The 22819-nt window shown below is 39.3% G+C and overlaps 1 protein-coding gene across 1 annotated transcript in view; it reads right to left on the bottom strand.

Moving 5' to 3' along the window:
• The window catches only part of EHBP1 (EH domain binding protein 1), a 178696-nt gene that overhangs the window by 126738 nt on the left and 29139 nt on the right, over positions 1-22819 (bottom strand). Inside the window, exons 4-6 of the mRNA XM_027898157.1 lie at positions 7728-7909; positions 6320-6459; positions 228-332 (exon numbers count right to left, since the gene is read on the bottom strand). Of these exons, the coding sequence (XP_027753958.1) occupies positions 228-332; positions 6320-6459; positions 7728-7909 (427 nt within the window). The remainder of the gene's footprint in view (positions 1-227; positions 333-6319; positions 6460-7727; positions 7910-22819) is intronic.

The following is a 22819-nucleotide window of genomic DNA, read 5'->3' as shown; positions in this document are numbered from 1 at the left end:
ATTTTTTTTTCTTTCTTGTTCATTATCAGATGACAACGGAGCTGTAGCGGAGACAGGCTCTTTCTCTATCATGTTGTTACCTGTTGGATGCACTACAAATTACTGAGAGTCATGCTGGGTGGAAGCACAGAGATAAAACTGACAGCTGAATACAGGCAGGAGTCAAAAGGTAATGGGTCACAGTAAATACAATCAGAAACAGAAAGAAAGGATGAAAGCTCATAGACCTTCAGAGGAACTGGCTGATTTAGCTGAAGGCATATTTGCTCGCTTTATGCAGTCATCTTGATCTTCATCTAAGCTGCTCAGAGCATTCAACTGGTTTACAATTTCTGTAAATAGAAGCCAGTCAAGACAAACGTAAGGCAAGGGCATTTAATGAAACAGAAGTGGAACGAATACTGTTACTAGAAAGAGAGAGAGCGAGGGAGAGAGGGCAAAAGAGAAGACACTTAGAGTTAATTAAAAGAAGAGATTTAGAACGAGTCCTTACAATTATATAACGACAGCAAAGTACCTGTGTAGGTGCTTCATGAAACCCAGCTAACAGACATAAACAAAACCTAGATTTTTGGTGTCAGCAACAGTAATTAGTTTTAAGAGGATGAGTATGCACATCAGTTCAAAACTTAGACCCATGTACTAGATACAATTTAAAGACTTTTCCTGCTTGCAAAGAAAACCTGGATATTAAAACATTGTCAGTCAGCGCAAAACAAGCCCAGAACAATTTACGTCCCTCCCAAACTCTTAAGGTTACAGAAAACTAATATACACAACACACATTTTAAATATTTTACTTATTTATACCCACACACTCTGATTATTTAACATTTACAATTAGTCATCATTAAGTTCTGATCTATGACAAGCTGAATCTATCTAAGTAGTTCTAAAATATATGATCCGTATTGTGCCATGAGAATGTAAAGTGAATGTATGTATGTTGTTTGAATTTTCACTGTCATGTTATGCAAGCAACACCTTACTCTTTGGTAAAATTCTATTTCACCTTCTGTCCATAGTGGAGAGGCCTGAATTGCCCCAAACTAGTAATTTTTAAAACATATTAAAGTGTAATTATAACGAAGCTGTTGATGCCTCCACAATTCTGGAAGGAAAGAAACAAAAACCAACTAGGTCTTAGTGGCTTATGGCCCAAGGGGAAAAATTCCTCTCTGCTAGCCCCTAATGCAGTCCCATCCTCAGCATCTGACAAGTGCAGCTTCTGTAGTAATGGGGACTGAGCCTGAGGCATGTCAGAGAGATCAAGCATAGGTTTCTGTGGAGAGAGGACACCCTTCCTCATCATTCCAGCTGACAAACAGGCTGGAGAAACCTGTGCAGAAGAGATGATCCTGCCTGTCGAATATCACTGCCCCACTAAGAGTCTTTTCCACCTCCCATTTTTTCCCAATGAAACAAAGGGATGATGTCTTTGGGTGTCACCAGTGAAGTCGAAGCTATGCAGACACCTTTACTGCACACTTCTCACGCCAGTCATTCTTCTACTTCCTCTATTTCTTGCGTACACAAAAAGCTACTTCTTAGGACCACTTTTAGTTTGCTGCTGTTTAAAACTTTTTCTCATCTGGCTTTTGTTTGGGAAAGCAAAAGTTCATCTTTATTTGCTGAACTAGTTTCAGGGAGAAAAATATCAAACTGAGGTAAAAATTAAGTAGTATTGTAACTGTCCCAACTCATGTTGGTGCCCAGAGCCACTCATAGCTTCCTGGCTGGGGGCTTTTTCCACGCTTTTTCCTAGTTGACATTGACACCACTCCTAATTTCATGCCTTCATGGACAGCACAAAGAACCTGAAGCCCAAAGCAGTCCAGAACCTGAAAATATTTCCACCATATGGTCAAAAATTTCCTTGCCAAATTCAAACTGCTTTACAAAGATATGCCAAGCTGCAAATTACCAAGAAAAATTATCTACTCTGCCAATACCTATCGGACGTACTATATTCTGACATTGATGAACCATCAGCATAATTCCTCTGTAACACATCTCCTAACCATTCCTGACCTTAAAACACAAATCCACTTACATGTGATTACACTTCTATCTGTCTACATAGAGTTAATTCAACCATCCTCAATTCCCTGGTTTTAGCTCTGACAAACAAGACTGTGATCCTAAAAAATAAAACCAAAACTGCCCCAAAACTTAGCTTTCTCAGTATAAAATCATATATACACCTTAGAGATCTGAACAATACAATACTACCTTCCGGGAATTTTTAAGACTCAAGATACACAATGGAAAATACCTTCCTGTACTCAAATAAAACAGAGCTGACCTCATAAAACAGTAATACTAACGCATTACTAGTTTAAAACAGGCTGACATGCTGACATGATTTACAATTTATTATGCCAGCACGCGAAAAAAAAAAAACCAAAACAATTACAATTCAGTTTTTATTGTCAGAAAATAACAAATTAAGTTCAGAGCTTTAAAAAGAGGGAATTCTTTGATGTGGTCTGAATCACCTGGTCCTATCTGCCAACCTAAACACCCCTATGCACTACAATGTTTCTCATTACAATACTAAATGGTTTATGTAATATTTTGGAGTATGGAAATGGTAGGTTGAAGATTTATATCCTATATTATCTTTTATAAATCTCATTATCTACAAACATACATTAGCTTGTTCTACAAGTATGTCACATAAATCACTGCTTTGGGTTTGGGGTTTTTTTTTTCATTCTTCTGTCTTTTTTTTTTTTTTTTTTTTTTTTTTTTTTTTTTTTTTTTTTTTTTTTTTTAAGCAGTTTGGTGATTCTGACAAAAAAGAGTAAATGTATCAGAAGTTTACTTGAGAGGGATGGTTTTGCAAACTGCAAGAAAGGGTTACACATATTGCTGTCCAGAAGCCTGCTCTTGAAACATGCTGGGATTCAGACTCCTTTAATAGGTAGCACATGGGCATGTTGCTGATTCCATGTGGTGCCTCAGGACAGTCACTGTGCCCCTGGGCAGATGGAGCAGGAGGCAACTATTAACTTCAACATGAGGCTCTAAGTAGCAATTAAAACATTAAGAGAAGCAACATATTTATTACTACCCTGTTTGTGAGTTATGAGGCACATTTCTTCAGGTATGTTGGGGTGCCTTGTCTTCAACTGAAGACTAGGGACAGGATAATTCTGGGAGGTTTAAATCCATCTATATTAACAGTGTAGAAACAAAATATTTGAAACTAAATTCATGGTGACAAACACAATTTTCAACTTCACACAAAACAGAAAAGTCAGGTGGATATATTGCTTTTACACAAGAACACCTGGGAAGGAGGAGGAGAAAAGACTGAGATGGAAGAGGATTTCTTTAAATTAACATAAAAAATATCTTCCAGTCTGATCTTAAGGTCAGTTGAAGTGGTAACAGCTCCCATGTTGACCACACCAAAGTCCACAGTGCTTTTAAGGTCAGTCAGAATTGCACCACTTATTTCACAGCTGAAGAAACAGGAGCACAGATACCTACTCAAAGTTGAGCAACAGATCAAGGAAGAGAAGCAGCATTTCCTAACTCGCCTGCACCATCTAGAGCCCCATCCAGCAGATTCCCTTTGTATCCTAGCACTGGATATAAATGTTCATCTCTAAAACTGTAACTTTAGGCCCAGTAAAAAAAAAAAAAAAACAACCCACAAACAAAACCAACAAAACTTCTGCACACTGCTAAAAGGAACAACGTCTGTGATAAAAGATTTGCAGCACCTCCTGCAGCTGTGAGCCCTGAGAATGACAACTTTTAAGTCATCAAGTAAGTCATCCATTGCTTCTGTGAAAAAGCCTTGAGCCAACAGTAGGAGAACAATCTCTTCTGCTTTGCTACTTGCACTTTACTTTTTCAAAGCTCAATTACAAACATTAACCATGTAATGCTCCCATGGTTCCTGTGGAGTGTTACAGCCAGTATCCCCATTTTACAGTTGGGAAAACAGGCGCACCGAGGTGAGGGATTTGCCGCAGGGAACTCTGAGTCAGTGAAGCATTCCAGCTCCTTGTTGCCAACACCCAACACAGCAGCAGAGGAGAAAATGTTGGTAGCAGCAAGCTTTCAAAAGGGTTATGTAACTTCCTCAATTAACTTTATGGCATTGCGTGAACACTCTTTTTTGAAAGAAATTTTAGAAGGAGTACTTTGTTACATCAGTTTTGTTACATTTCTTTCTATTTTTTTCTTACAAATTTCTACATTTTCTTCTAAATTTCCCCCTGTTTTTCTACAACGATTCCTACCTTATTCTCCCTTGGTTCCTCAGTGCTTCTCCTTGTGCATTACTACATTTATTACAGACGTCATTCCAACTCCCTACGAAATCAATCTTGAACACATGTCGAAATAGATACTCTACATTTTATTTATTAATGTTTACTTACTGCCCTATGTTTTATGTTCTCCCATTTGCTTGGGAAACTATATGCACTGATTCCCCTTTAACATCCTTCTCCTTGTCTAAGGTGGGAAAATGAAACTCAGCTACTGTAGCCAACATAAGAAGGAAAATCCAAGGCTGACATTTCCCTCCTCAGGTTTCCTTAATGATTCATCTACAAAAAAAACAACCCAACCCTCCCATCTTGTATCATTGGAAAACAGTATCAGAACAGGCTGAGCAATGTGCAGAAATAGTGTATTTCAGAAGTATGTATTACTTCTGCCTTTCAAGTAAGTGTTGTACTGTTTGCTTAGAACAGATAACTTTTAGCCTTTGCAACAACAGATGGAAAAGCTGAAATGACATTAAAACAACTTGAGCGAGCACATCAGACAGCTCATCCTTCCCCATCTGTCTCCAGGGATGTTCACTCCACAGCCAAAGGACAGTGCACCAGTCTAAACTTTTCGCTTGTTCAGGAGCCATTTGTTGGCAAAATCAATAAAACTGAGGAACCAGATCTGATGCTTTTCAGCTGCTGTCCTTCTGCGTATGGGTTTTCTGTAGCAGTCCTCAGTGCAGTACACCCAGGTAGTTCTCAACAAAACTCTTGTGCACCATGGTTTCTATAGACTTTACGTTGCCTCTCCCTTATTTGCCCTTCTCTGATTATCCCATGGCCTGATGAACATGTCAGGTTTTGTTTGGTGTTCTGATCTGAAATATTCTGGTTACACTGGGAAAGGAGTCAACTCTGCAGAATGATTTCAGTGTGACCAGACTGGTATATCACTGCTCCCTGACCAAGAGTACATTATCTTGGTCTCTCAAATATTTCATTCTGGACTTTCCAATCTGTTGTGTGCCAGACACATACAGCATAAGTAAAGATTTGGTCAGGGTGCAAGTGTTTAATTGAATATGCAAAGCATAGAGAAAATATATTTGCATCCTTTCACAACACTAAATGCAACTAAGTAATAACTGCTTCAGGCTGAACCTTTTGATTGCAACGAAAGCTCAAAAAGAAATGATGAAAGCAATGTTTCGTAACACCAAACCAATGTTCCCCTGAATTTTCAAGAACAGATTTGACAATTCACTTCTCTGCTCGGGATACTCTTCCTCACCTTAGAGAAGGATGCCTTTATTTCAGACATTTTTAAAAAGCACTGGAAGTTATGAAGCCTGGCACCAGAAGTTAATTTTCCTGATTCTTTACACTAAGAGCTCCTACAGAACTCACCTGGAGCAGTACTACATACTGATCTCTACCAACAATTTAACACCATCTCATCCTGATCTGACTTGCATCGATTAGTTCAGCTATCCTGGACACACTAAGCATTTTCATCAGCAATTCAAATGTGGTTACACTATCTCACTTCAAACAACCTTATTATCAAATTCCATTCAAGTCCTTCAACAGACTCCGAATTTCATTTCAAGGAGACACCCCCACCCAAAAGGCAGAAGTCCGCTGCCTGGAATTGCCATGTTATTGTGCAGAACCTCGGCATCTGTCCATGGCACAACTCATTTTGCAGTTATTCTCACAAACTGTCTTCATTATTTCACTTCAGCCCATCCCTCTTGTCTTCTCACTCACTGACCCCTTTTTGCTCCGCTTTTTCTATTCCTCTGTTCACACTGGTTCTTCGCTTCCCTAAAATACTACTTATTTAGTGCATTCTCTCCCCAGACCAGCACACACATACAGAAATCAATGCTCTTGAATTCACAAATATTAAACTTTTTTGAGTTGTGGATGGGTTCCTCTTCAGTCAAGCTACCCTAAATTTTGTTTTGTTTGGGAGATTATTTTTTTTTAAGTTAAATACAAATAAGGATAAAACCATGGAAAACAGTTGACAATTAGCAAAGGAAATTACAATTTACCATGCCCGTGGCAAAACCAACCTGTAATTTTTGCAGCCTTTTCCTCTTGATTCACTCTGTTTTCTTCATCTTCCTCATTGTCTTCCTCAAAATCATCTAGATTACCAATATCAGCTTGTTTCATACTCATCAAACTAGCCAGGCTTTGCATGTCTTCATCCCTAAATAACAAATTTCATACCAGGCATTAAAATGCAGCCTGTTAATACCACATCTGATACCACCACATTATTAAAAATTCTTTAAATATTTTGATGTTTTCTTCAGGGAGGTCTATGATCACAGATCTGATCTTGAATATAGTGAAATAACAAAATGAACACACTCATGTATATTAATTTCTGAAGGGAAAGTTTTCTATTAACCCATTTCTAAAGGGTAAAAATAATACTGCCTTGCATTACGAGTCAGTTTAATGCCTGCTTCCTACAGAAGCTACATGTGAGCTTCAATGGATCAGTTTTTACAAATTACGGTCTCAAAGCCCACTAAGAGTCTAGAATAGCTATTCTCTGTATAGTTTGTGGATGCTGGTTGTTCAAAAAAAGTTAGGCTATCAGATACTGATTTGTTCCATTCTCATTTTCAGCTGCATTTTAACCACATTAAATCACAGCTAAATACTTCAAAGTATCATTCTGAAACAGTATGTCAAGATGTGCTTCACAACAGGTTAATCAGTGGAAAGAAACAGTAATACTAATTAATAGTAATTGATGCATCTGTGGCTTTCAAAGCATGCAGACAAAAAGCCTTTTAGTGTCCAAAAGTATGTTCTAACAAGGCAGCCCGGAAAGCTGCTCATGCAACATTTTTGAGGTTCTGGTATTGCAGTATGGGCAATGTCTACAAAATGCATTCAGAATACTGCAAGCTAGAAGTAAACTGTTACTCTTTTTGAAGGGAAAAAGAAATTTGAAAAGAGGTAGAAGAACTGCCAGAGCAGTAGTTTCCCCATCTACCTCTTTTTGTTCTGCCATTCTCACATTGCCATATTCTAGAGGCAGAAAGGGAAAAGGATGGGTGACAAACAGTCCCTTCCCCACCCACATGAAGTTGTCAACATTTGACATCTGGAACCTGACAGAAATTGCAGGAGAGGTTACAGGATCTGCAGAAACAATCTGTAACCTCTGCCCTTCAAAGGCCATTGAAATAAGGAACAGAACCAAGTGAGCAAGTCAAGGGAGTGGTAATCAGTGCACAAGTGATTTGTCTCTGAAGAACACAAGACTGAAATCAGAGTAAGAAATGACTTTTACTCAGTCAAGGAACTAAGTATGGCAGGAATGACAGGTATGCTGAAGGATTCTCTCAAATTCTGCCATTCTATACAGAAAGAGCTCTTTATCCAAAGAATTCTTTGCAAAGTAACACAAAGCAGGTTACCTGGCTTACAAAAAAACCCAGCCAACAAATAACAACTTACGTGGCTTTTCCTTCCCTCAGGAAAATACAAGATAACGAGAACTGGAGTGTGGCAGATACCACTTTCTTAGACAAAGGCTTGAATTTTAACCTGACATCTGTCTGTGTAGGCATGGGGCTGGCATATTGCTTCATGTTGATGCTGCTGGTGGCAAGTGCTTTCCTACGTCCAGAAGGAGATTCCTGAAAGCAAAAGAAAAACAAAACTAATGTGAAAGGTCTGTTACACTAAAACCTGCATGTGCACAAACCAAAAAATACACTTCTTAAACCTGTCATTCTTTTTTTCAAGGGAACAGGCAGTGGACATTGCTTATGGCCCTGTCTAGAGACAGAAAACCATTTCTTAAAATAGGTCAGCCACTAATGGTGGTGCATCTTTCTTAGTGCAACTGGGAAAAAACAAAGGTTTATTGTGGGTAGTGATCTTCCATATGTGATTCTATGTCTTTAATGACTTGAGCCTGAAGGAGCATCCACAGCACACATTCTTTTAAACTAGTGGAAATATATTTCTTTTTCTTCTCACAGCAAACAGGAGTAGTTTTGTCCAAATCTGGATAGTTCTGGATTACGACTTCCAGCCTATGGAAGTCATGGGTTTCAACCATGCATATATTTCTCTTTGCAATGGTATGAGCTCATCCAGATTGTGTTTAGTGCTTCAGTAGAACACCTGAATATTTTTCAAAGCGGTGGTACTTATCATTAGTGTTGTACATGCACTATAAGGAGTGACAGCTTTCTGGAATTAAATTTGACAGATCTTTCAAAAATACTAATAAAAATTTTGCAAGCTAAAAATAAAGAGCAAGAAAAGAGAAAAATAAAAATCAAAGTTTTATTTGAAAAGCCTGAGTTGTATTTCAGTATAAAAGTGTTGTCCATGGTTTTACAATTCAGACAAATTAATCTAAAATGCATCTAAGAATCTACTCTCTTGTTCCATCTAATAACACCAGTAAAAGAACGATTATATGTAATAAAAGCCACAGTAACAAAAAGTAAAACAAAAAAACCCTGCTGTTAACTCTTTGGAAATACGTTCTCACAATAAGACTACATTTTACTGCAGTTGACAATTTGTGTTGAATAAAGAATACTAATTCAATCAAAACATTCAAGCATCCTTTTCCAAAGTACTTGACATTTCCGCCCAGTAGAATAAGTCAGAATGTAATATGTCATCCCCAAAGAATACCTTGTTTAAAAAACTAGCCTTATCTGACAGATTATGCACAGCAATATTATACAGAACTATTAGTGCATGTAGATACCTTATGAATGAATTTCAAAAATGCATCAAACACTTGAGAAGGATTTAGGCCCTCTCAGAAGAAATACTTAAGAATATGCAAATACCCTCCGCTGAATCAAGTTGAACAGATGCGACTCACAAACAATACAAGTGCTCTTTCCCTGGCTGCTGCTGCCAATCAAAGAGCAAGATTAAGGTCCAAGGTTCTGACAATGTGTAAAATGGAAAGGACGATCAGGGAGTTTCAATTATTACACGGGTCTAGGCAACAATAATCTGTTATTGTATCATACCTTTGGAATAACCAACACTACAGCTCGCTATATCCAGTGCAAGGTTTATTGCAGTGCCCGTTCAGAGAGCAGTGTGAGGGACATGGCCTTTCTTTTTGACATGTTCTCCAGGTCAAGGTATATAAACAGTTGGTATCTTAACAGTAACTTGTTTCATAAAGCTAAATTTTCAATATTCATACTGTTGTGTAAAAATGGTGGTCAAGGTGAAAAAAAAGTTTGCCTAAACCTCCTCTAGTTTTATTTTTTTCAAATGTATCCTTAAAGAAAGCTGGCATACACGATGTGGTGTGCAAGTACTTATGCAACTCACATGGTAAAAACTACTTATCCACGCTGGTGCACATGCTCTTCTGCCAAACAGAACAGGAGCAACCCGAAATTAAGAAGTAACTTGGAGCCCAAGGGGGCAATGGGTACAGGTTGCACCAGGAGGTTTCATCTTTATGTAAGACCAACATTTTTTACAGCAAGAACAATCAATCACTGAAACAATAATCTCAGGGACATGGCAGAGTCCCCATTGCAGGAGGTTTTCAAGATGTAACTAGACAGGGAAACATTCCACTGCTGGGCTATAATGATTAGGAAACATTTGTCACACTTATGGGGTCGAGTCTCCTTTGAATCTATTGGGATGAGCTTATGCTTGCCAACAAAAAACATTCATACCTTAGCTGGGTTTAAAGTCTGTATTACAGTATCACATTTCTTCTTTTTGAAATTATAGTTAATAACATTAACTCAATTGCATGGAAAAGACTCTTCATTTGTTCCTTATTCTCAAATTATATAATTAGGTTTTCCTTAAAAAGTTACTTTTTTTTTTTCTTTTCAAAGAAGATGCATGTCCTCACTCTCCTTCATCAATTAAAATACCCCCAAAAACATCAAGTATATGTACACCTAAGAAGATTTTAGACAACAAATCTTACAAGATCTTGGGTAGTTGATGTTGTTAGTAAGACGCTGATCTTACTAAGATCAAGAGATCTGAGACAGAACAAATCATGAGCTACTTGCTTCCAGCCCTCCAGATGAATCACTGCTCAGCCACACCACGCCTATACTCTGAAGTACCCTTTTCACTTTGACTACAAAAACCACTTCTCAGCAGCTGTGAACACCCCAGTTCAACAAAGGTCTAGATTTACTTCCTTGTGTAGCTATCAATGCCTTCTCAGTGCTGGCTCACCTGTTCCATGCACCTTATGTTAAAACAGCAACACACAGACCTGCCACAAGGTCCTGTGGGGGGAGCATTGCAGGAGACACAATTATGCTTCAGAGATTCCGAAAAAGCAGGTGTATTTGGGGGCAAAGATACTTTCGCTTGTTACAAACACACCATCATCTTATCTGATAACTCAGACGTCATTATGTCTTTATCAAAGTGATCTTATTAAAAAAGTCAAAGCAAACGAGACAAGACAACCCAAATTCCAGTTCAATGGTGATTCTGAAGTGAAGAAAAAGAACACAGCACTAAGCTTGCAAGCATCCAAAAGCTGGACACAGACATCAAGGCAGAATAATTTTGGAATAATGCCAAATTACATTTTCACTTAGTATCTACTCATTGTATTCATGATCATCTTATCCTTTGCAGCTTTGGATTATCTGGATCAGAGAATGCATAAGAGATGTGAATCAGGAACAGCTAAAGTTCTCCCAGTGAAGCTGATCTTCAGCAATTCATTACGAAACCTTCTGGAGTTAGCTGGCGTAGAGGAAAAGGGACACAAGAGTGCAGGTAGCTGTGTGCCAATGCAAAGGAAGAAGTCAGCCATGTGCAAGAAGATTTTCCTACCACTACATATCCTGACATGCTGCAAAGAATAAGACACACTTGGCAATCGATTTCAATCTTCCTAAGAAATGAATCTATTTCATATTTTTGTGGGCCACAGACAGCAGTTGGCTTTTCAGGTTCCAAGTGCCTATAAAAATCCAAATTTGTAAGTTTATCATACAAAAAAACCCCAACCAAAACCCCAAAATCCAAACAAAAATAGGCAGTCCCTGACCTTTCAAGTTTTATTTTGCTTTACATGCAAGTTGAAATACGTAGTCCTACTCTCCCAGAAAGTGAAGTGTATTAGAAGTGTTGCAATGTTTTCTCCTTTTAAGCTTTACAGGTTTGGCCCTACATGGTTTTAGCTACATAAGTAGAGGAGGGAAAACCTCTTTTTGCCCCTGAAAAGAATATTCTCAAGGTGCTTAGTTCCATGACTGATTTCACAATGGATTTTGCTTTCTACTCTGTCACACAACCAACTTCTAAAAAATTGTCTTTAAATGACAGAACATGCTAAGAGCCATTTCTTACAAAAACTGTAACATTTTCCCCAAAAAACCCTACATGCTTTGTATAACACAATGATTTACCCCAAAACCACAGAGAACTGTTCTTGAAGAAGAATAAATAATTTTTAAATTAGCAGAGACAACATAATCCAAGAGAAATGCCTGTGACAGGAGTAGACAGAAACAGCTCAGCCGTAGGCTGGAATGGGTTATTCCAAAGAGAAGTATTGTGGTAAGATACTGAATAAATAACAGCCATTTAATAGTAAAAGTCTGATCTGGTGTTACTTGTGTCTCGTATGAACATGTGGAGTTTTGTAGATGGTAAAACAGGAATCCAAAAGCAAATATTTTAATTGCTCAACTTTTCTGCTTTTGACTATATAATCAGAGTTTAAAACGTGTAAGGCTCGGTTATGCCTCCAGGTATTTTACATCCATGTGACTGCCAGAGTTGCCACATCCCATTTTGTGAAAGGTGAATGAAAAAGTCGATTTTGAAGTCACAAGAGGGAAAAAATCCAACGTAATAATAAAGAGAGGTGACAAAATAAAACACATCTATAAAGGTGGGGTTCATTCTCTAAGAAAACAGCAATCTGGAAACTCTTTTACTTTTTAAAGAAAGGCAATGCATTATGCAAATAAAATCAACTATGATATCTGACAGTCACAGAAAGACAGAAGATAATATACAATGCCAGTAAAATACAAACACCTCAATGTTATCTTCCAGCTCAAATATCCTCCTGAGGCTGAGAATGGGCAGTACTGGGTTCATATGAGAATACATGGAATACCTGGTTACCAATCTTTTTTTTGTTGTTTCTTGTTTATTACTGTATAGTTCTGGCAAGAGAAGCAGCATACCAGAAGAAAAACAAAAGGTTCCATTCTTTTAGAAATCATCAATAAATGATACAAAAAATAACTTACTTAGCAGAAGCTATGGCAGCCTATCTCCTTGCATTATAGAATAATGGCTGTGCCGGGACAACAGACGGCTCTGAGACACCTGTGTATTATTTATCAAGTACACTGTTCACAAAAGTGATCATTGTCATTTACTTAAGAGGAATTAAAACCACACATAAACACATAGCAATACTTCTACATAACACTCTCCTATGTTGGGGAATTTCTGCTTTTGCATCCTATGCCTTTCTCTCACAAGCAGCTTCACTCTCTTCACAGTCTCCTCCTCCTACTCCCCATAGTCCCTGAAATGCCTCAAACATACACCATATTTTGGGTGAAATAACCCTGTCTGGGAACTACACCGAGCTGTATCAGCTGCTCCCACCTGGCAAAACAGCGGGATGAGGCGTGCAGTTGGGTCTGCACTATACCCACTGGGTGGTTGATACTTGTGCATCCTGGTACTTTAGGAAACCTAGCAAATTATTAATATCTGGAATAATAATAAGAAGAGCTCAAAGCTGGCAAAAAAAAATTTAAATAGAAAATAGAAAGACCTCCCAATACCCTGGAGTACTTTGATTTCTGAATTCAGACAAAGAAATACATAGCGCAAGCAATACTAAGTAAGTCAATAATAGTTGCATTCCTCTTTTTGTACAGAAGAGTATTTGTAATAATGAATCCAGGTAGTTCCCAATTTCTAAGCACGCTGTTTGTGTTAAAAACATTGTCATCTCAGATACCAACAGAAGTGCAATTCACTGGCGTCATTAGGGAGACAAAATTAAGTCAATCGGAAGCCACAGAAGCTGAGAGTAGTTCAGGGCCAGGCTCAGATGAGCTCCCACTGCACAGGAGCACCTGGCACTCAGCTCTGCTAAAGCCTAGAGACCTACAGACATACACAGACATAGACTGCACACAGGGTTCCAAACAGCTATGGATGTTTTTTTTCACAGAGCAGTTCCCAACACTACCCCTCTCCAGCATTTTAAGTTACTTCCACAAACCCTCAAATGAGCATCACATTACCAATTTTGGGTCTAGACAAGGGAAAATTAACACTGGCCAAACTGCAGTCAGTTCAAATGAAGCCAACGAAGGTGCATTTGCTATCACAGCTACAGCACCAGACCACTTATCACACGAACTTTTCAATAACGTAACCACACATTATTCTCTGCCACAACACTCCTGACTCTGAGCAGTGTCAGACATCCCAAAAATGACTATACAGCAAGTGCCACAGTTCCATACATATCTGCCCAGCATAAAGGAACCACATAGCCTGATCTCTTTCTAAAAGAAGAAGAGTGAGAAGTAATGCCACGTACCACAAGCCTGTTCTAGGAATCATCCCCATCTCTCCCTGCTAAAGCAGCCCTTTCACAGCAAACAGGACTAAAATACTCTGACTAAGGAATGAAGACCAGAGAGCCTGCACCACAGCTATAAAATAAACAGCCTGCTTTTACTTAGAAGATGATGATCACAGATGACAAACACATCACACTATTAAACAGTGCCCAACTCTGTTTTGAATGGAGCAAGTCAAAAGATTAACACCTTCAAATGGAAGGTCTGAATCCAGACTCTTAATTTAAAGGAGAGATTAATAACGCCGTCATGCAAATTTCATGCAGCCTTCTTTCCTTAAAAATGCATTTTTAGTGATCTTGTGTCTTGTACCTACCAACTGACTATCAAGTCCTCTGCAAGGTTAACATAAGAGGTGTAAATAAGTAAGAATCAGCTTTGTATTTTCTGTTAAACTGCCTTCGAGCTTCTAGAGTTACACAGAATCAAAACAATGGCTTGGTTTTGCTCACAGGGTATATTTCTCTGGGTTATTTGGGCTGGGGAAGAGTCCCTCCACAGAAATCAGCACAATGCATTTTACCTCTGCACACCTGAACTCAGTTTGCCTCTACAGACCTGCAACCCTGCTGAACTGCAGCCTGGAACCCCCAGTGCTCCAGTGCCCTCCCTTCCATACACACATATGAAGTAAAAAGAGGAAAAATATTTCCATCCAGCAGAAACTAGATCAAGAAGTACTGCAGTTCTTAATTATTTAGATGCTAAATGGTCCCTCTTTACAAAAATATATTAAGCAATTCATAAGCACTGTACAAACATTATCCAAAACAGACGTAACTTGGGAAGGCAAGGAGTTTTGTAATTGGATATTGTTATTTTATCAAAAGGAACAAAGGGTTTTGACTTTCTTGCAGAAAAGGAAAATGTGCAGTGTAATATTTTTAGGGGCTGCCTTTTCACCTTTTGTAAAAGCAAATGATAAAAAAGCCCACAAAGACATGCAGATTTTAAGGAGGAGCCCTCTGCTGCGAATATGGGTAGAAAATAATTGACAAAGCAGTTTTTCCAGTTGTAAAAACCCATTGAGAGAAACAATGGTTTTCACTCTCCTTTTGCTTCAGAATTAAGTGGAGACCATTTTGGAGGAGAGCTGTCCTCTGACACAAGCCCCACCACCCCTACAGCCCCCACGCGCTGCTGGAGGGGGGCCCGGAAGGTTCTCCCTCTCCCGGCGTGGGATCCAGCCTGGGGCTGAGCTGCACGTGCCATCTTGCTTAGATGAAAAGATCACTGCTTCACTGGCAGAGCAAAATGGATCACTACAGAATTTAATTTGGGAGAGTATACAGCAATTAAATGCTAAAATAGACAAGCTACAGGGAGCTCTCTCAACTGGAGAGAGTAAATTAGAAACTATGTCAGTTAAAATAATTTAGACAGGCAGATGGGAGATTTGAAGGACTGAATGAAGGCAGCACAATCTCAGCTGAAAACTTGTTTAAAGGCAAATAAGGATTCAAGGTATCCAGAACATTATTAAAAACTATGATGCATTTGAATGGAGAATTTAATGTTTAAAAAATTCTGCACATACCAGAAAGGTCAGAGCCCTAGACATGAGGGCTGGGAAAGAAACAAAACACTTTGAAAAGTTGAAACAGCTACACTTAATTATAGAAATATATATAAACATAAATACACCCTCCATCCTTGTCAGAACCGAAGCCCTTGTTTCAAACTATTTAGCATACTGGTCATACCTCAGGTTTAGGCTAAAAGGCTAATTCAAAACCACCAATGTGATGGTTTTAATAGCACATCTATATTGATGAATCATTATACTGGAAGCACCACACATTGTTTCCTACTTAGCACAGGCAGAGACGATAGTTTCAGTAAGCAAAGAGAAAACACAGTATGCTACTACAGCTACTGTCTTCTTATAGCCCCACGAGATTTCACTAGCACCCCAAGAGACTGAGGTAGGTAGTGAAAGGTTCTTTCTGATCAAAATCATACCTGTGGGTGTGCTCAACCAACCTACTGTGGGCAACAACAAACCATTCATCTTCACAGGCTAATCCTTTGCATTCACAGACTCTGGAAATCTCCAAGGATTAAGGAAGGATAGGAAGTTTAGAAAGTGAAATGATACCTAAATACACTGAGGTAATTCATCTACACTATGCAAAATAGCACCAAGAAAATTTGGAGGTCCTATTTCTCTAGCAAAAAGCTGCTTAGACAACTACCAGACAGATAGCAAACTATAAGCATGGTTAAAATTGTAGTTGAGCAAAATTTATTAATAGACCATGTGTATGAGAGAGGTATCCCCTTCTAAAGTAGGCTTGCTGCTTATGAATGACAACAGAGAAAAATTTACAGGTGAGCTGGATAATTTTAATAAATAGCAAATAACTATTGAACCCTCAAATACTGAACCTTGCAGAGGATGTGGAAACTGCTTTATGTGTCCATTTATAAAACCTTAATTGCTTTCTCCTTTAGATTGTTTAGTAATGCAGGAACAACTCCTGAACATTCTCCCACAGAAGGATAGAGAAGATTGATAACTGAGAAACATTTGCTTTAGTATTTGTAGCTTTTCTGCTCTTTCAGATCATTTTCTCTAGAGATGCTGTGCAAGTTTCTCTTCTTCTATAATGACAGGTTTAAATTTACCATTAGATGCTTTTGATCACCTGCTAAACTCAGTTGGTCCTTACGTTTTATGCAAACATTACTGTAGCTTCGTGAAGTACATGAATTTTGCTTGTGTTTGCAGAGCTACACCCTGATAGTTCTCCTTCCCTTTCATAGCCATTCACTCTCTCCTGTTGGGATCACTGCCTGGTAGGGACTGTCTGTTCATTTCCTGGCCCCAAAAACTTCAGCAGTCAGTTGTGTGACCATCTCCCCAGGCCTGGTAAGGTACGGGGTACAGCTGTGTGCAACTCTGTGTATGTTACTACATAGAAACCATTGGTAAGCAAAAGCTTTTGAGATTAAATAATTTTTAGGTAACAAAGGCTATATAAGAGTAACTCCTACTGTAACTCCTGTGCAGAATTTTTATTTTGCCGTGGATGTGGGCCACAAGCTCATGGAAGCTCAGCTGAAGTTGGCAGAGAAACTTGTTATTACCAACTGGCTGTTTAAATCCTCAAACCTTTCCTCTCAAAGGAGCAGATTTAAAGAAGTCTGGGCTTGAGCTGCTGCTGACACATGGCAGGTGAGGCTGGCTGTTGGGAAAAGCACTGCATGCAGGGCTGGCAGTTTGGCAGAAAATAACAGTCCTTCATTTCCTGTGAGCTGTGTGTGCTGAGCTGGATCCCTCACAGCGTGTCGCCTGCCTCTGAGAGCAGCTCCCATGCTCTGCTTCAGCTGGGCTACTTCCATACAGCATTCCCCCTGCGCTGGGCTCATTTTTCTCCCTGCTTTTGAAGGGTTTTGTTGTATAACTGTATAGTATTTCTGTAGTTAGCTTCAAAACAAAGTAGAAATACAGATAATTTACCTAACTTTGGAGAAGAAGAAATAGCAGATGATAAAGTTAGTTTCTAAACTTTCAGATGAAACTGGAATAAGAAACTGGAATATATATGGGGCCACCTGTTTCCAGGGGGAGGACAGGGCATCTGACTTGATAACCGTGACTTGATCTACTGCTCAGCAGCTCGTAACTCCACATTTGTTTCATGTATTTCCTAAAGGGACTCACTCTGGTTTTTGTTTTAAAATACTAGGCAATACTTGTCATAATTCTATATTTAAGCTCACCTACTGGTGTCTGGCACTTCAGATCTACTTTGCCTGATAGGAAGCCCCCATTTTTATGATCCACTCTACTGCTCACTTGCTGTATTGCAGAGGTATCCATGAATGATGCTACTGCACCATCAAATAGCTACGCAAGAGATGTCCAGTTAGTGTCCCCTAACAGAAGATAGTCTTTAGAAAAACAAATTTTTTTTTTCTTTTTTTTTTTTTTACAGAGGGTAAACTAGTTACTTATTTATTGTTGGTTTCTGATGTGAAAAGCCCTTCTGTTGCTTTCAGCTTCTTTTCTCTTTCCATTCTAGGCTCTAAATTTCCTTACTCTGTCTTGGTGTCTCTTCAAGACAAATATCCAGACTCTTTGTTTAAAAGGTGGATTTGAAATAATACCTCAAGCTCAGCAGTGGATATTTAATCTGAGTTCAACATTATACTGAGAACAGCTGTTGAAAGATCCATAGTTCCGTAGATCAGGCCATGCCTACTTACAAGCCTTGTCCTGACGAAACAAATGCCATGCACGAAGGCTCACGTGATACAGACCCCAGAATTAACTCTCGATTATTTAAACAAACGTGCAAATGTAAACACATTATTCAGCTTCTTTGTAATCTCCAACAAGGAAGCAAGTTTGAGGTAAAACTCACTGAAGAAGAAACAAAGTGAAAAGATTAACTGATGCAAAACCTTACATGGAACAAATGTCTGAACGGTCTATAACGCTTGATGGCCATGTGCTGAACAGTGATGCTCACACTCCAAACGTTCTCCTTGGCAGAACCAGAGTCACCAGGTCAAATTATTGATCACACTGGAAATATCTTACGTTTAGGCTAAAAGGCCACTTCAAAAAAGACAGCATGATGTTATTCAAAGTGAACATCTCAGTGATATTATTGGAGCACGAATACTGGAGCATTATTAAATTCCTGACCATGCTTTTTTTATTCTCTTGCTTACAGCTTCACTTTAGGCATGTGCCAAAACCACCAAAATCCGTAACAACAAGAGGATACAACGCAGTTGGAAAAGTCCCTCAAACTACAGAGAAATTACTGGACCTGATGGCACTGTTCCCTGCCCCTGTATTTCCCACTGCCACCAAGGGGACACACTGAAAGGCCACCACTACTCTCCGCCTTGTGGCTGTGATACTGATCACAACATTCACTCTGGGAGAGTTGGCTTTCCAAGAAAGTGTCTTCACACCAACAGGTAGTTTCTCTTGCTCATGCAACTTCATTGCTATTTCTTCTATCCAAACCTGCAGCTCGCTATCAGGGGCAAAACCTCAGTTTTGAGACAACTTTAATACGCAAGTCTCCTCCCAGCTGTTACCTCAGAGCAGTGTGGTTGGCAGGTGAGGATCCCTGTGCGCAGCACACTCCTCTACAGAGCGAAGGAAGGAGGAAAAATCTGTGTGGATGTCACCAATGTCGTACCACTGACGGGTGGTTTGAGTCTGACGTATGTGGGAAGGAGCAGGGGGCAAAGGTGGGTACATAACCAGGGTAAAGGGAGGCAGCTGAAAATTCAGATCTGTGTGCAGCTAGAATAGGGGCATGCTCACACATGTCAGACATCTCAGCTGTCACACCCTGTGCACACACAACAGCAAGAATGGTGTATGGTGCAGGTGCAGTTATTTATTTTTATACATATATATATATATATAAACAACACGATATACATTTTAACAGCAAGGATAAACATAAAGCATTCCAAAATGCATCTCTGCAATAAACATAAAACCTCAAGTTTTTAAAAGCCCATTCATCCCTCCAAATTTATTTAAATCAGGGAAATAGCTAAATGGATTTCTTCTAACTTTGTACTTAAAGTAAAATTCACCTCAAGGCTGACAAGCATAAAAAATTTCAGTCAAATGGATGATTTTTTTTATTTGTTAAAGCTGCAATAGCCTGAAAACAGGGTCTTGTAATGAAGCTGCCCCATCAACCATAACCACACTGTCACTAGAGCAACACAATCATATTGCCTGTGCAAAGAAGCAATGCATTTAACATTTTCTTCACTGTGTATTATCTATTAGCTGAGTTTGTCAGAGAGATATGTGGCAGTTTCCTGCAATACTTATGAATATATGCCAAGGCATACAAGAATCAATCCATGTCTGCTTCAGTACAGGTTATATTATATTATATTTTAGCAAACAACTTAAAAATCCACCCTTCTTTTATCTGAGGTTTCTGTTAAATGCTGTAACTATCAAGAAATAGAAATAGTTCCAGGCAAACATCTCAGATCTTCCCATTGCTATTCTCTATTACTAATGCACATTACATGTTCAATTCTCCCTTGCTGCTTCCATGAAAAAAGGTCTTGTCAAAAACAGATTTCATTTTTTCTGTGTATGCACAAATTAGTTATGGATGATTAACAAAGCATTCATTCTTTTATTTGCTTTGGCTGAGACTTGATCTGTGTTACATTCATGTGAGGGAAGCACTCAATTTTATGTTGATTAAATATGAAACACTGCACTGTTGATAAAAAGAGTTGTATTGAGGGCTGCATATTATACTGACAAAAGATGCATGTTCTTGGGCTAATAGTTTCCTAAACAAGTTTTTCCAGATTTTTAATTGCAAAGAACTCGATACAGCTCTTTTTTTCCCTCTCAATAAGTACTGGGCAGTCAGAGCTTTACATCCCAAAAGCAATCCACTCCAGTCTCAACAAAAAACAGTAATTATTGCATACTGAATATAATAAAAGGGAATTTTCAAATTCTGCTCCGCAATTCAATTTCTTTTAACATTATTTGCGTTACAAAACTTTTACCAAAAAAAAAGACCACAAAACTAAGAAGGAGAGGCAACAAATCATTACTACAGAATTTGTCTTCTATTACACGAAAAAATACAATGAAAATGAAGAGGCATTTGAGAAGTCTTATGGAAACTTGTACCAGCTGTCACTTAGAACTTAGCCCTGATCTGCTGTTACTGCCTCCAGCTACCACAGGATAACACATGCTCAGCTATAAGGCCCATAGATCCCCCACGTCCATTAAACACAGCGATACAGAGACACCAAAAGATGCACTTCGGTTAAGGAAGGTATTTAAATGCAAGCCTAACTTCAAGCACACGATCTACTTGTAATTAAATCAAGGTAAAGAAAGCCGTATGATTAAGTACCTTGTTAAATTTGGGAACAAATTATTAGCCCTTATAAACCAGGAGATTCTATCTCGGGGTTTCCGGCACATGAAAACAAACCCATGCACACAGACACACGCACGTGTGCAGAGAATTATGCAAACTTTTGCAATAGGGGATTTATTTTTAGTGTAACTATCCAGAGTAAGTGCAGCTCTTACTCAGGTTAGGAGGAGCTCTGGCCACACTTTTGCTCTTTTCTAAACTTCCAACAACAATCCGGGGTTTTATAAAACGTTTCCTAACGTCCCTATGTCACAAAAATAAGTCTATTCAGTATCTTTCTTAAATGTCTCCAAGATGAAAGCATGAACTTAGGGTTTTCATTTCACTGCCAAGGAGAGAGGGTCCTACCATAACGTGAAGACAGAAACAGGCCAAAGCAAGGGAAACTTGATGCAAGTTGGGTTTAGAAAGGATGGCTAGTTCTCCACATGCAAGATGGTTATTTCTTGGGGTGTCCCTGAAATTCCACAGCGCTGGATGAGAGGACAGCAGGAGAGGAGAGATGGAAATCTTGTTTTGATCAGAAAAGGGCCAGCGAAGGCAACTAGGCCCATCTAGAGCAGCTGTGCTGCAGCACAGCTCCTGCAGGGCACAAAAAGCATGAGAGGTCCCAGACGCAACCCCCTCTCCTCACCACCCTCATCCAGAGCAGAGGCACAGCGTAACAACTCCTACCTGACTGCAGCCCATCGGACAGAGTCTGTCTCCTAACTCATCTCCTACCTGCATCCCGCTTTTCCAGCCATATGCTTCTGCCTTGCAGCAGCCCTGGCACTTTACTGGCTCTTCTTTCACAGCCTGGTTCCTCTCACTTAAACCAGAAGAAAACTCACCCAGAAAAGAAACCCCCCCAGTGTTTCAGCTGGGTCAGACAACTGAACTCTCCAAAGGCCAGGTGAGCACCAGCATGGAAGGGGCTGCTGCACACAAAGTGGGGAGCAGAGAGAACGGAGCAAGAAACCACCTGCTTTGACAGCAGTGCATTGCATTGAGAGCAGTTCAGTCATCACATGTGGTTGCATTTTCATGCACTCTTTCATGGAGATTTACTCTTCCTGTTCCAGCCTGTGTGAATTCAGCTCCCTGACCTTGCAGACAGGGGATGGTTGGAGTGAAACAAAGATTTATTTTTTTTTAAGGATCTCCAAAAAGATTTTTTTTTTTTCTTTGCTTCAGGTCACATAAGAACATACAAAAGGATAAAGCAATAAATGCTCACATGCACTTTCTTGTCTTTATTTCCACTCTCTGGAATGAGGCCAGAGACATCTAAGTAGTGCACTCTGTTCTCTTCCACTCCCTCCCAGAAATTATGGACTCTCCTTTGCAGCCAATTTCCTCCTCCTTCTCTGTCTGGGCCCAAGCTTCAGCTACTACAAAACAATGTTCCCCTGTTCCTCTCCAGGGCCCATTCTCCACGCATCTACCCCAGGCTGTCTGAGGCCTCCCAGACCTTTAAGGCTTTACGTTTACAGATCCAGGAAGAAAACCTGTTCTTTCTGCTCTGATTCTGGGAAAATTCCACTCTCTCCCCACTTTGCATATGAACTCAGCTGCACTCATTTTCTTCAGGTTCAGCCACTCCACGGGCCTAAGGGGCTGCCACTCCTGAGGGCATTAATACATCAGCAACCCTGCTCAAACGTACCTGACACAACCATAGGGCTGGCTTGGAAAATAAAGACACATTTCACAGCATGGAGCCTCCCTAGTCTAAGCCTGAAACTTGAAATTGGGCACTGGCAAGTCGAACAGCATGTCCCACATTTTACCACTTCTCACTTTTTTTAAGTATCTAAATGTATTACTATTATTAGACTTGCACAATTTATAACTCATAAAAATAAGTGATATAAAGTAAGTATCAGTTTCAAATAATCAGTTTTTACACATTCTTTTAAAAGATGTTTTTCTCCATATTCCAATTACATCCGGAATATTCCTGGAGTGTTACAGGCACAAGTACTTTCGGAATTTCTAAAGCTCCCCTAGAAAAAAGTTCACCTGTGCAAAAGGCAAAGAT

Source organism: Empidonax traillii, unplaced genomic scaffold (assembly GCF_003031625.1).
Source record: "Empidonax traillii isolate 1590-97213 ecotype Southwest subspecies unplaced genomic scaffold, ASM303162v1 scaffold580:size560489, whole genome shotgun sequence".
Taxonomy (NCBI): domain Eukaryota; kingdom Metazoa; phylum Chordata; class Aves; order Passeriformes; family Tyrannidae; genus Empidonax; species Empidonax traillii.
This window is presented reverse-complemented; position numbering and strand designations above follow the sequence as displayed.